The 15,263-nt window shown below is 41.8% G+C and overlaps 1 protein-coding gene across 1 annotated transcript; it reads left to right on the top strand.

Moving 5' to 3' along the window:
- Positions 1-1,581: 1,581 nt before the first annotated feature.
- On the top strand, positions 1,582-14,634 carry LOC121571670 (glycine receptor subunit alpha-2). Its single transcript, XM_041883266.2, has 9 exons — positions 1,582-2,381; positions 3,039-3,166; positions 8,096-8,163; positions 9,499-9,722; positions 10,957-11,039; positions 11,145-11,288; positions 11,418-11,632; positions 12,722-12,871; positions 13,712-14,634. Exons 1-9 carry the CDS (start codon positions 2,314-2,316, stop codon positions 13,991-13,993), a joined length of 1,362 nt encoding a protein of 453 aa, XP_041739200.1. The 5' UTR covers positions 1,582-2,313; the 3' UTR covers positions 13,994-14,634.
- The last annotated feature ends 629 nt before the right edge of the window (positions 14,635-15,263 follow it).

Below are 15,263 nucleotides of genomic sequence, written 5' to 3' on the forward strand. Positions count from 1 at the left end.
TTACAAAAGTAATATTTCAAGTGAGAACATTTTGAGGAAAAAATGTAGTATATTTTGAGTCATCAGACCAATATTGAATCACCTAGGTCAGGGTTTCCCAAAGTCGGTCCTGGGGCCCCCCCCTGGGTGCATGTTTTTTATTTTTTTACTTAGCACTACACTGCTGATTCAAACAATCAAAGCTTGATGATGAGTTGGTAATTTGAATCAGCTATGTAGTGCTAGGGCAAAAACCAAAATGTGCACCCGGGGGGGTTTCCCAATCTTAATTAAACTAGCCTTGACCTATTGTAATGAGCTGCAATAGTTCCCATACCCTTTTATGTAAATAAGAAGAGTTTTGTACAACACACATACCATTCAAAACATATCTTGCCTCAGATCCCAGTAAAAATCTCTTAACATCCCTATTGAGAAACCCTCATCTTGGCAAACATCATCTTAGAGAAGGTTTCACAGATCAACCAGAAACTCTTCCCATATCTCATTAAATAAACCCAGACAGGATGTATGATGTATGAGTAATGAGACAGGGTATAGAGGATCAAGACACACTGACCTTGTCCGTGGTCACTCCGAGTCCATCTCAAAGACAGCTACAATTGGCTTGACCATGTTCAAACCTCCAGCCCCCACTCCAACTGGTCATTAGATCCCATCAGTAAGGACTTTGGGCAGGTGGGTCAGATAACCATAAGATAATTAAGGAAGTGAAATTCCATTCTGCACGTCGCCAAAGGGAAAGAGAGATGTATCCATCTGTGGGTTTAACAATAATAAAACACCCTAATCCCCCGACTAGAGCTCTCTTTCACTCACCCAGGACTTCCTATAACCATTAAAATAATGGCACAATGCAGGACAAGCCTCTCTTTCATAAAACTGCCCAGATACGAAAAAACTGCCCAGTATGAAAAATGTATGCACTCACTAACTGTAAGTCGCTCTGGATAAGAGCGTCTGCTAAATGACTAAAATGTAATGTAAATGAGATTGGCCGCTGTTGCTTGCTGCTCTATGGGGATTGAGGGTTTTACATCGCCTGGTTTATAGTGCAATCCATTTAGACTCTGCCGTCTAAAATGGTTTTGCAGCACCAAACCAAAGGTTGTTAGTGCACCTGTTACTGCTCACAGAGGATGCTGTTTTTCCTCTCTTTTCTAGGTGGTTAATTGCAGTATATGTGTCTCCATTGGAAAACAGTCATTTGGGTCACACTTTATTTGGATAGTCCCATATAGGTGATCTACAGATGGTTATACTATCAACAAACTATCTGTTGATAACTGCTTGCTAACGTAAGCCAGCTAACTACAATTCGTAACATATCGTACATTTAGCAAATTCGTAACATATAGTACATTTAGCAAATTCTTAACATATAATACGAATTGTAATTCATATAATATCATACGAAATGGGTGATGGACATCTACATATTAATACATACTATATGAAACCTAACATATCATACTAAATGGAGTGTCTTTACTTACACAATAATACGAAGTGCTCTAAGACCAGGTTGCAGCCAGCCAGCCAGCAAGTGTCAGGTGATGAAACATTCTAGAAAACTATTGTCTGGCAACAAGATGTTCTGGCACACAACATCTGTGTGCAGTCCCTTCTGACCTGAGCACTTCCATATCCATACCTATTTATGGACAGCTTTCAAGAGAATCTTACTCGAAATACAGGAGTTTGGACCATAAACAACGCTAGTTTGAAAATACTTTTTAAAAGGTTGTATTCCTCATTTATATGACATATTGAAAATCACCTCGCGTCTTCCAGTTCTTAATTGTGCGCTTGCGCACAAAGGAAACGGGAGCTATCCAAGTGCTGAATCTGAAGAGGCGTCCACTTGTCTCCCATTCCAGCAGTGGACCATCTTCATCGCAAGGAAACATTATGCTTCAACATCGCTATATGTTTTAGAGAACAGACATCTGTTCAGTGAGTTTTTGAATGAAAGTAAGAACGTCTCCTTGAAGGCTCCATATTCCACGGCTTGGCGAATTGTGTCACCTCACGACGTTTTTTCTACAGGTTATTTTTTGGTGGCAATGGCTCAGAATGTATGATTCTTTACAGATTATCAACAACAATACCGCACCAGGGAATCAGTGTTTCATCAAACTAAACTATGATCCTACGGACTGGAATGCCACCTGCGTATTCTCTGTGTGCCACGAGAACACCCAACCGCGCTTTGGTCAGAAATAAAGCGATACTACTGCTTGGATTGTGTGTTTGACCAACATTCACATATGGAAGAAATAAAGAAGTGAAGAAATAAAAAAATCTAGAGGAATGAATCGCCCCTTTATCAAAGTCTTGACTGCTTTATTTGCATGTTTAATGGAGACCAACAACAGCAGGTAGGTGAATGGCTACTTTATTGGCCATTTAACATAAACAAATAAAACCATTCCAAATAGAATGAGATACTTTCTTGGATGTATGTATATGTAGCCTATTCAACTGTAATGTTAATTGCTTGAAAAGGCAAAGTGCGTTGCCATTAAAACAAAGTTTAGGAATTTGATTTTGAACCTACCTAAAAATGAACACATTCTTTCCTCATGGACCTCAAAGTTCCAATGTTATTAATGGAAGGTAGAAATCATAAAACTTTAATGTTCAGTCAGTGGTCTGAAAATATAGCTTAGGATGTGTAGCCTATTTTGCAAAGTTAATCACTGCCTCTAACTCTGTGGGCGTTGTCAAAACGTGAAATTATAGTAGCCTATGCCGGAGTGATTTAATTCAAAATGTGCATAGCCTATATGTACACAATGAGGAGAGTCACGATGCCAATTCTCCATTACAGTGATAATAAGCTTATAGCACACCTTGTCTGCCAAGGTGTTCCACACTATTGGAATCCTTCCTAATCATATCATTTGAATCGCATTTGTGTTTCTCTGCATGCCTATTCAGATCAGGATCATATTTGGTTGTTTAAGTAGAAATGTTTTCACCACACTTGTGACTTCTGACCAAGTAAGTAGGTGTTTTCCCTTTGTTTCTCACAGGGTGGTGGATGCCAAAGAGCATGAATCCAGATCAGGATCTACTACTAACTTGTCTCCCTCAGACTTTCTGGACTCATTGATGGGTAGAACATCAGGTTATGATGCACGAATAAGACCGAACTTCAAAGGTTGTTTTTTATTTGACTTTCTTATGAGTTGTTTAGTGTGGATTACAAAACCTTCGCATAAAATGCATCTGGGATATCAGTGTATCCACCTACAGTATATGGCTATATCTATATTACTAAAGTATTGACATCCCTTACATATGATGTAGGTGTATACATTCTCAACTTAACACCCCCTCAATAGTCAATAAGGCCCATTATGAACATGAATTATGTACTTGTCTATTGATCAAATCCACCCCTTACTGATTTAAAGAAGAATGGCTATCAATCATGCCTGTAGACAGTGACATCATCATCCCTGTAGGACTTATGGGATTGAGATATCGAACATGAAGGGCTCACAACAGAACCAAGCAGTAGGCTAGATAAATAGTTTTGTATCTCAGCCCACCATCACAACACCCAATAGCTATAGCTATTTCTTCAATTGTCATTTATAGTGTGCAACAGCTATATTTACCATCAGTATTCAACACTAGAAAAACAATAATGAGCTTAAAGTTATAGATGTTGGCCCCAAGTCAACAGTGGTGCCACAGTGACAGCCACAGATGATGGATGGGTTCCCTCTGGCTAGACTGCTGGCTGTTGAGTTCCTCTATTGTTGTGTTGTGGTGAGGGGGAGAGACACAGCATATGTTACTGTGATGGAGCTGAGTAAGGAGAGGGAAGGGAACTCATTGGTGGGGCTTTGTAGCACAGCCACAAAGTCATACAATTAATTTACACCTTAACCACACTGCTAAGCCTAATGCCTAACCCTAACCTTAAATTAAGACCAAAAAGCTAATTTTTGTTTTCATGAATTTTACAATATAGCCAATTTTGACTTTGCAGTTGGCCCATCTAGCGGAAATCGCTCAGTTCTGCCTCCATGGCAAGATTAATGACAATAAACGTCAACGGCAGGCAGGTAGGGGCACACCCCAGACAGGGAGGCAGGCAGACCCCAGGCTGGGTCAGGAGGGCTGGGAGACTAGTGGTGGAACCATGCTGGAGAGAAGGCCACCGTGAGGAGAGTAGCACAGGAAACAGTCTGAGATTGGTCAGCAAGACTCAGCCTCAACCCAGAAACACTGGCCCAGATCTATCCACTCCGTCTGGGAGAATGGAAAACAAGTGTAGACAAGACCTCAGAAATGGACTTAAGATCAGGGGAAGAGTTGTCTGTTCTGAAAAGCAGAAACAATTTGAATCAGTATAATCAGAATTCTGGAGTAGAGGTGATAAAAAGGCTGGAGTGAAAAACACGATCTTACCTTGTCTGGTACATTGATGATGGATAGAGTCTCTGGCGGATAGAGTATTCCAGTCTAATGAGGTGTAATACCACAAAACACATGCATGCATGCACACACACACACACACACACACACACACACACACACACACACACACACACACACACACACACCCCCCACCCCCATACTTACAGTACATTTGCACATCCATGTACAGTATACAGGGATACACATAGATGATGCTAGTTTATCACTTACAAACCATACTGTGTCACAACTATACCCCACAGTGCTGCTGGAGCCTGACCTACATTTCCTTGCCGAGGTTGTTGTGCAGAGTTATTCCGTACAAAAATTATGTTACTGACATTAAATGTAGTTGCCCGACTACAAACGGAGGCAAATATTAATACCACCACGTCACATGGAATATTGATGAGGAATACACACGGGAAGGGCACTGTGCTCACATCTTAAATTAACACAGAGACCAAGATTTGGCGCTGCTTTAAAGGGTCAACGTTGTCTGAGCCTGCTAGGAGAACTCACGTCAGTGAAGGGCGTTGAGATGACATAGGGTTTACTATTTCTTACAAAATGCACGACCGACCGACCCACCCAGTGTAAGGCTCTCTCTCTCTCCAGCTGACACAATTGTTTTTTCTCAAGACATTGTTACTATCTTGGATAGAAAGTGTCTAATCCTGATTTTGCTTTTCCACTGCTAATGCATTTACCAGTCATTCTGCCACCACTCCTCAAAGATAGCAGCATAATGCCTGTAACACTAAATGAACTGTTCTGCGTTTGCATGTGCCACTGTTTGTAATGCCATTGAGTGTGTATGTGTGTCAACGTGTGTCTCTCGGTGTGTCTTTCGGCATTAGTTTTTATTTGTCTGTCCTTTAACCCCATCCAGTAAAACATTCCTTGTCATCCTTATTGATGTATTCAATGACTAGCCCCACTTACCAGGCAACATACTTTTAAAGTAAGTCAGTATTTCTGAATGATACCATTGTTTGTTGAATATTGGAGTTGATCCCGCCATTTTTAACCTGCTCTTATTACTGTAGCAGGCCTGCTGTGATGAGATTAGTCAACCACTATCTGTGGCTTTATGACTTGCATGGCGTACTTTGGAGAACAACATACCTTGTTTATGTTGACAGAAATACAGTGGCTTGCAAAAGTTTTCACCCCCCTTGGCGTTTTTCCTATTTTGTTGCATTACAACCTGTAATGTAATGGACATTCACCAAATTGGTGAAGTGAAATGAAAAAAAAATAACTTGTTTCAAAAAATTCAAAAGAATAAATAACGGAAAAGTAGTGCGTGCATATGTATTCACCCCCTTTGCTATGAAGCCCCTAAATAAGATCTGGTGCAACCAATTACCTTCAGAAGTCACATAATTAGTTAAATAAAGACCACCTGTGTGCAATCTAAGTGTCACATGATCTGTAACATGATCTCAGTATATATACACCTGTTCTGAAAGGCCCCAGAGTCTGCAACACCACTAAGAAAGGGGCACCATCAAGCAAGCGGCACCATGAAGACCAAGGAGCTCTCCAAACAGGTCAGGGACAAAGTTGTGGAGAAGTACAGATCAGGGTTAGGTTATAAAAAGATATCTGAAACTTTGAACATCCCACGGAGCACCATTAAATCCTCTGTAGCTCAATTGGTAGAGCATGGCGCTTGTAATGCCAGGGTAGTGGGTTCGATCCCCGGGACCACCCATACGTAAAAATGTATGCACACATGACTGTAAGTCACTTTGGATAAAAGCGTCTGCTAAATGGCATATTATTATTATTATTTAAAAAATGGAAAGAATATGGCACCACAACAAACCTGCCAAGAGAGGGCAGCCCACCAAAACTCACGGACCAGGCAAGGAGGGCATTAATCAGAGAGGCAACAAAGAGGCCAAAGATAACCCTGAAGGAGCTGCAAAGCTCCACAGCGGAGATTGGAGTATCTGTCCATAGGACCACTTTAAGCCGTACACTCCACAGAGCTGGGCTTTACGGAAGAGTGGGCAGAAAAAAGCCATTGCTTAAAGAAAAAAAAAAGCAAACAAACATTTGGTGTTCGCCAAAAGGCATGTGGGAGACTCCCCAAACATATGGAAGAAGGTACTCTGGTCAGATGAGACTAAAATTGCTATGTCTGGCGCAAACCCAACACCTCTCATCACCCCGAGAACACCATCCCCACAGTGAAGCATGGTGGTGGCAGCATCATGCTGTGAGGATGTTTTTCCATCGGCAGGGACTGGGTTACTGGTCAGAATTGAAGGAATGATGGATGGCGCTAAATACAGGGAAATTCTTGAGGGAAACCTGTTTCAGTCTTCCAGAGATTTGAGACTGGGACAGAGGTTCACCTTCCAGCAGGACAATGACCCAAAGCATACTGCTAAAGCAACACTTGAGTGGTTTAAGGGGAAACATTGAAATGTCTTGGAATGGCCTAGTCAAAGCCCAGACCTCAATCCAATTGAGAATCTGTGGTACTACAAAACCATGGTGCTTACCTACGGAGCTGTGAGGGGAACGGCACCTCCTTACCTTCAGGCTCTGATCAGAACCTACACCCAAATGAGGGCACTACGTTCATCCACCTCTGGCCTGCTAGCCCCCCTACCTCTACGGAAGCACAGTTCCCGCTCAGCCCAGTCAAAGCTATTCGCTGCTCTGGCACCCCAATGGTGGAACAAGCTCCCCCACGACGCCAGGACAGCGGAGTCTCTGACCACCTTCCGGAGACACTTGAAACCCTACCTCTTTAAGGAATACCTGGAATAGTCCAACACAATCCTTCAACACCCCCCCCTCCCCCAGTGGTGGTTGTCCCACTGGCTATCCTAAGTTGAATGCACCAATTTGTAAGTCGCTCTGGATAAGAGCGTCTGCTAAATTACTTAAATGTAAATGTATGACTTAAAGATTGATGTACACCAGCGGAACCCATCCAACTTGAAGGAGCTGGAGCAGTTTTGCCTTGAAGAATGGGCAAAAATCCCATTGGCTAGATGTGCCAAGCTTATAGACATACCCCAAGAGACTTGCAGCTGTAATTGCTGCAAAAGGTGGCTCTACAAGGTATTGACTTTGAGGGGATGAATAGTTATGCACGCTCAAGTTCTGTTTTTTTGTCTTATTTCTTGTTTGTTTCACAATAAAATATATTTTGCATCTTCAAAGTGGTAGGCATGTTATGTAAATCAAATGATACAAACACGCCAAAAATCAATTTTAATTCCAGGTTGTAAGGCAACAAACTAGGAAAAATGCCAAGGGGGGTGAATACTTTCGCAAGCCACTGTACATATAGCCCATATTTTGGTGATAGATAGGTCATAAAAAAAATACATTTATTACACTCAAGTCACGTCCAACAGATATTGCACCACTATCTTCCTCACCTCTATTTGCTAAAGCACCCCGTGCAGATGGCACATGATAATTAAGGTCTAAAAAACGTATTTACTTTTTCTTGTCACCTCATTCTCATTCGATTTCACAGGTCCCCCTGTAAACATTATATGCAATATTTTTACCAACAGTTTCAGCTCGGTCACAGAGAACACCATGGTAAGTGTCCCGAACGTCTTCTTGCTTTACCTCTTCCCTGTCAAACATGTCAATGTGCTATCTATCCTCCAACCTACAGGTCCCCCAGTTAATGTTACCTGCAACATATTTATCAACAGCTTTGGTTCTATAGCAGAAACTACAATGGTGAGTTGGAGTGTTGTGCTTGGTCATGTTATCTACAGCCTGGAATGTGTTTTGCTCATCTGGAGTTTAAGATTTAAATCATTCAATTTCTTTACTGTTCATGAGCTAATTTTCCTTTTAGTTTATGGATGTTTAAAACGTTTGCTTCTTCATGTGCGATGATTCACTTTGTCCCATCCCCATAGTCTATTGGCAACTCCAGGGGGCAAGTATAGCACACAGACACTGAGCACCACAATGTAATCAAATATCTTTCCCATTATACTCAAGGCAATATTGGATTGCTATTCCCATGACACTCCCTTGTGCATGTGTTAGATTAGTTCTGTTTTAATAATTTACACAGTGAATGCAAGCACATAATTCACTTTAATTGCAGCCAATAGCTGTAGGTGTGAGATTTAAGCAGATTGATTGGGTGTAATATTTGAAGACATCCAACTGCCCAAGGGGTAAACAATAGCAAACCTGGAATCCGCATTGAGATCCCATTCAATAGCTATATCGCAATGACAATCTTTGCCAGCTGAGCCGGGTTTCAAACATTTGCTCACAGTTGTTCAAAAACTTCTTACACATAAGCATACACATCAGGGACAGCCAATAGACTGTTGACCGCAAATACACTGCTGCCTACCAAATAGGTCTGTTCTGAGAGGGTGAGAAAAGGCATCTCATCTGATACAATCTGTTCATCTGCAATCAATGTAGCTTCTTAAAACCTGCATGATTCAATACTAAATGCATCTTCAAACTTAAATGATGATGGCTCCTTTCAACAAATTTGAATCTACTCTTAAATTGTAATTTGGATTTTAGATGATGGTATTGCGTGGTGATTTACAAACGTACAAATATGCATTGAAATCCATGTATTGCATCCATTCATTCATGCTATTGTTTATCATATTACAATTCTATGTAAAAAAAGAAATTGAGCAATTTCTCTAGTTAAGGTTGTGGTAGTGCCACAGTTAGTGTCAGTATTCTATTACCATTTTACTATTGATATTAATATTAATATCATTGGTGCAATATTAGCGCCTTAGTACCAAATGTCTTGGGGTAATACTGCATGTCACTACGATGGAACCAAAAACCTGAGGCAGGCATTTGGCTTACATATTAAGAGGACAATGTTGTTTTGTATTAGTAGCGCTATCATTCTAAATATGTAAAAGTCCATAGCAAAATAATGTTTTCATGAGTAAGTGACCAGTCATTGTATTCACTGACTGTGTGACACAACATATTCTGGTCATCAAAAGTATAGTACTCTATATTTAATGGAGATAAACAAAGCAGTTGTAAAGCTAATTTCACTATTTCCTCAAGGATTACAGAGTGAACATCTTCCTGCGACAGAAGTGGAGAGACCCTCGGCTGGCGTATAGCAAATACCCAGACTCCTCTCTGGACCTGGACCCGTCCATGTTGGATTCTATCTGGAAACCTGACCTGTTCTTCGCAAATGAGAAAGGCGCCAACTTCCATGATGTCACCACAGACAACAAGCTCCTGAGGGTCTTCAAGGATGGTACCGTCCTGTACAGTATCAGGTCAGATGTGGGGCTGCATTGAATGGTGGACTCAACTCTATTGCTTGGGGAAATAAATGCAATAGGCTGGAAAGATGTAGAACAAGGTCACGCTGAAAATGTCCTGTTGGAAACATCCAAACAAAGAAAAGATTCAAATCCAGTGAGATTTCAGCAGACAATCAGAGATTCCCTTTAACGTTAGTCTACCTCCAAGCCCTTAACCCACATGTAATTACTTTCGTAAGAAACACCTTTCTACATCAAAGACAACCTCTCTGGTTTCATGGGATTCATCTCAATAAAGCATTCCTTCACCTGGAGGAATTGGCTGCAATATGGTCTCCACTAAGAGTCTCCATAGAAACACAAACTACTAGAGTAGCCAAAGGCTACAGGGACATTTTCTCCAAAGATGTTTAGAATACGTTCAGGGAAGGAGTATGGAAAAAAAGCTGCTCATGTAGGCTATTCATTTCCATTGGGCATTAGCTACAAGTATATATGCTTCATCCCTAGCGTTGCACGAGATCAGTAAGATGGAATCACTTAGAGTAGTAGATGCAGCCCACTCGTAGTAGATGAGACATGGGTAACCTTCATGCAATAGCCACCTCTTACAAAAATCACTACTACACTTACATTACATTTCATTTCAATATCACTTCAGTCACACAACTCAGCCTCAGACTTAAACCTTGAGGCAGCGGAATAATGCCTCTCAATTTTGTCTATTTGGAGAGCTGATTCAGGCGGGGGAGCCCAGGTGTGGAGGGAGGCAGGGGGTTCTGAGAGAACAGATGAAAGGTGGTTAGCCGCTCGCTCCATTCATGAGAGAAGAGATGAGAGAGGGAGCAGACTGCAGACGACAATACATCTCAGACGCAATAACGGTCCAGTAATGAAAGTGTGATAAGAACCTGCTGAAAGGAATCCCACGTGCTGTGTGGGAGGAGGAGGCTCTCAGAGGGGAAGGAGAAAGAGCATTGACTGCAGGAGAGGAGCATATGTTTGGCACATACTGTACACAATAGGCATACATTGTAGGGAGCTTGTATTTAAGTCTCACTTGAAACAGTAACAATTAGGTTCCATGTAAGATTTTTGCTTTACCATTACATGCATCTGTTGAGTGAGGTATAGAACACGATAATGTAATAACCCAGTATCTACAGAATTTATATAATTTATTTGTACATTCACAAAGAATGCTTGCACAGTTGACTCCTTACTTTGACATGTCTCTTCCTCAAAGGTTGACTCTCATTCTATCTTGTCCGATGGATCTGAAGAACTTTCCCATGGACATGCAGATCTGTACCATGCAACTGGAAAGCTGTAAGTGACTGCTCCTTACAACCCACATGGTAGAGCACATGCAATATGGATTGTAAAAATGCAATAACATCTCAAACATCTTTGCTGTATTCATGAATTCCTCAGTTGGCTACACCATGAATGATTTGATCTTCGAGTGGGAGAGCAAGGACAAAAATCCTGTGCAGGTGGCTGCAGGGCTGACCCTCCCCCAGTTCATCATGAGAGATGAGAAGGAGCTGGGATACTGTACCAAAAGCTACAACACCGGTCAGAGAACTACACACACACATACTGTACACACACACACACCATACACACCGACATTCTCACGCACACACACCACACCTCTCACCACACCGTCCCTGATCTGAGGTGTCAGTGTGTTTTGTTCTCCAGGTAAATTCACCTGCATTGAGGTGAAGTTCCACCTGGAGAGACAGATGGGTTACTACCTGATCCAGATGTACATCCCCAGCCTCCTCATAGTCATCCTCTCCTGGGTCTCCTTCTGGATCAACATGGACGCCGCGCCCGCCAGGGTGGCGCTGGGCATCACCACTGTGCTCACCATGACAACCCAGAGCTCCGGCTCCCGAGCCTCCCTTCCTAAGGTAATCCTGTTAACCCAAGCAGGGTGAGTGGACAATCTGATGGAGGAGAGAGGGATAATAGGCCATGTTCAGATCAATCAATCTTCCGTTTTCTACTCATGTTAGATGTCATACATAATCAGATATTGTTCATGAAATGTAAATATGCCTAAGATTCCATGCTTCCCTGAATTTTGAGTTCTGATTCAAGTGTCCTAGGGCAATAGATAAGCAATCAATTGATTTATATCAAGCGAATATCAATGCATTTGTGAAGTCTTTCATTTTAAAATCAATAAGTTGTAAAACAGAGAAGACCATTAAACATTACCTTTTCACAATATATTTTAGAAATCTATTTAACTTGTTACAATAGTGATTTAGGTGGTGATATAACATTACTAAATTAAACAGGAGTGGATACACAACGACTGTACACTGTCAAACACTAAATTGCTATTCACACTTACGCTAGCAAGAGGCCTTCGGCGTGAGTCATCTCTTGAAGATCAATCATTTTCCTACACATTGGACTGCACACGACCACAGAGGGACCGGCCACGTCAAAGAGGCCCGCATGAAAGAGACGCTGATAAATATTTAGAGAGATGACTTTGAGAGGCCCAACTCAGAACAACAAAAGCTCTATATGCCTAAAGAGCACTCAACAATGTTGAGTTGTTTTCTCTCCATGCAAATTACCTGTCATTTTGAGAGACAGACGAGGTCATTGTATGATGAATAAGAGGGCATCCTTCAGATTCTAGCCTCCATCTCACCTCCGGCAGGGCGATAAAGGCTTCAGTCCAGCTGCTACTGTTTCCTTTATGTTACCTTGGTAATTGAAGCAGCAATTATTTCCTTCCAGTGCTATCGCTGAAATCACTCATATCAACATGAGCGTTGAAAGTTTAAAGCACTCGTTAGCAAATACCACCCCTCTAATGATGGTGATTTAGAATTTTCAGCAACTCTGATTAACATAACAAAGCACAATGAGGGAAGATAATATTCCCATTGAAATGTTAATTGAACGATGCATCGTGACGCCACCACATACAAGGATGAATCAGTCCCAGTAAACTACTGTTTGTTTGTTTCTTGTCACAGGTGTCCTATGTGAAGGCCATTGATATCTGGATGGCCGTGTGTCTCCTGTTTGTATTCGCTGCCCTACTGGAATATGCTGGGGTTAACTTTGTCTCCAGGCAACAGAAGGATTTACTTCGCTTGAGGCGAAGACAGAAGCGGACTCACAAGGTAAACACTCTGGTCTTGAGGAGCATCCCACTGGACAAACACTGGTTGAATCAACGTTGTTTCTACTCCATTTCAATGAAATTACATTGAACCAACGTGGAATAGATGTTGAATTGACGTCTGTGTCCAGTGGGATTGCCTTTAGAACAGTCAGTCACTGCAAAGCCAAGACTCATGAACCATTTTTAAAGAGTGGGAGTTCCACTCTAGTATTTTTTAAATTGCTATTGAAGAGATGGGGAGAGACTGGAAAGATGGAGAAAATGTGTGTTGAAAATGCGACATGGGATCGGGATTCGATCAATCCCATGCTCACACAGGCTTACATGCCCCAAAGGCAGGCGGTGCCAGTAACTGCTAGACCAAATCCCAGGGCCTCATGGCTGAACATATGAATGGTGTCTTTCAAAAGGAAGTGTGACATGATGAAACTGGGCTGAATGAACATTTAGGGCAGTCAGAGACTTTTTGCCTGAAGTTCAAGTTGGCCATTTTGAAGGCAAAGTGTGTCAGGTTATCTAAGGTTATCTAAGTGTGTCAGCTTGTTGTTGTTGCTGCAGCAGAGGGAGGGAGGGATGGATGTAGGGAGGGTGTATCTGTATCTGGGAGACAGCTGTGTCCCCAGTGTTAATGAAGCAGCTGTAGATGTCGCCTGGAGGCATCCTCAGGTAAAGGGTACAACACCTGAGTCACGGGCCAAGAAAAGGACGCAAGAACATGGCTACTGGCCATACACCACAATGTCATAATGTACATGGGAGTGTGTCTGAAACTCTTTCTCTCCATTGAACAGAAGCATACTCACCATGGTTCTGTATTGTCTTTGTTTTGTTTCACCAGGATGACGACATCAGGGATGGCCGCTTCAATTTCTCTGGTTACGGCATGACTCAGTGTCTGAAGGATGGGTCGGCTGTTAAAAACGCTGTCCCAAACCCCAGCCCAGCACCACCAACCCCTAAAGACAAAGAGGTGATAAGGAAGAGGTTTGTGGACAGAGCCAAGAGGATTGACACTGTGTCCCGAGCAGCCTTCCCTATGGCCTTCCTCCTCTTCAACATCTTCTACTGGATAACATACAAGGTCATCAGGCATGAGGACATTGGCATGCAGTCAGGGTAGTCACTCTGCCCTGCAGGTTTTACCTATGGAACTCTCATCTCTCTCTCTCACTGTCATTTTTCTGAATGAGAAATGTTTGACAGCACAGTGAGTCTACTGTATGTTGTGGGACTGTACATGGAGGAGAGTCACAGTGATACTGGGGGTGGTGGTGTTCTTTCAGGGATAATTGATAGGTGTTCATGCAAAATCTAATAGACTAATGCACATGTTTTAGATGAACAAGTGAACAATTGGTGAGGCACAGATGTATGTTTTCGATGTGTTCCTATGCGTTAATGCATCCTGGAGATTCTAATGGGTTTCTACTCAAGGCACAGAGCAATGATGTAAAAAGGTGGACCAAATTATGAGACAATACTGCCTTTGCATTTGTGCAACCTTGCAATGGAGCAACATTCCATGGATTTGTATGTGGAGTAGTCTGGGCTTTAGGGTTAGACTTTTGTGTGGTGAAAAAAAAAGTTTTCATATGAAGGTTGATTTAGAACAGTTTTATACAATTGTACTGCAGTTCCTCACTGTTTCTACAAGCAGCAGTTCTTCTATTTATTAGGCAACGAGCACAATGTACACACACACACACACACACACGTTTTACTATCCTTGTGGGGACCAAACAATTGATTCCCATTCAAAATCCTATTTTCCCTAACCCTTCATCCTAAACCTAACCCTAGCCCTTATTGTAACCCTAACCTCTAAGCCTAAAATAGCCATTTTCCTTGTGGGGACTGGCAAAATATCCCCACTTGTCTGAATTTTCCTAGTTTTACTATCCTTGTGAGGACTTCTGGTCCCCTCAAGGATAGTAAAACCAAACACACACACACACACACACACACACACACACACACACACACACACGTCCTATAAGGCCTACATGTGTGAAGAGATTAAATCCAGATTGACAGTTGGATACTGCATTTTTATGAGCTACCCAAAGCCATAGATATCATGGATTTTGAGATAAATGGCATGCTTCCCTATCTTTCACAAAGCAACGTCTCTTCTCGCTCAGCTGTCTGTCAGAAATTAATGCACTTATTTAAAATCAGTTAGTTACATTTTGCCTGAAAGTGGTTTGTATTTTCCACTCCCCTTCAATGTATATCAAGTCCTTATTATTACATACATGTCATCTAATCTAATTAATTATTCAACATACCATCGCTATTTTCAAACTCCATCTTTTGCATTTAATTTTCTTATTATTCTTAAATATGCCACACAGGGTACATGACAAACTACTGACACACAGACAATATCC

The sequence above is a fragment of the Coregonus clupeaformis genome, chromosome 40 (genome assembly GCF_020615455.1).
Source record: "Coregonus clupeaformis isolate EN_2021a chromosome 40, ASM2061545v1, whole genome shotgun sequence".
NCBI classification, from domain to species: Eukaryota; Metazoa; Chordata; class Actinopteri; order Salmoniformes; family Salmonidae; genus Coregonus; species Coregonus clupeaformis.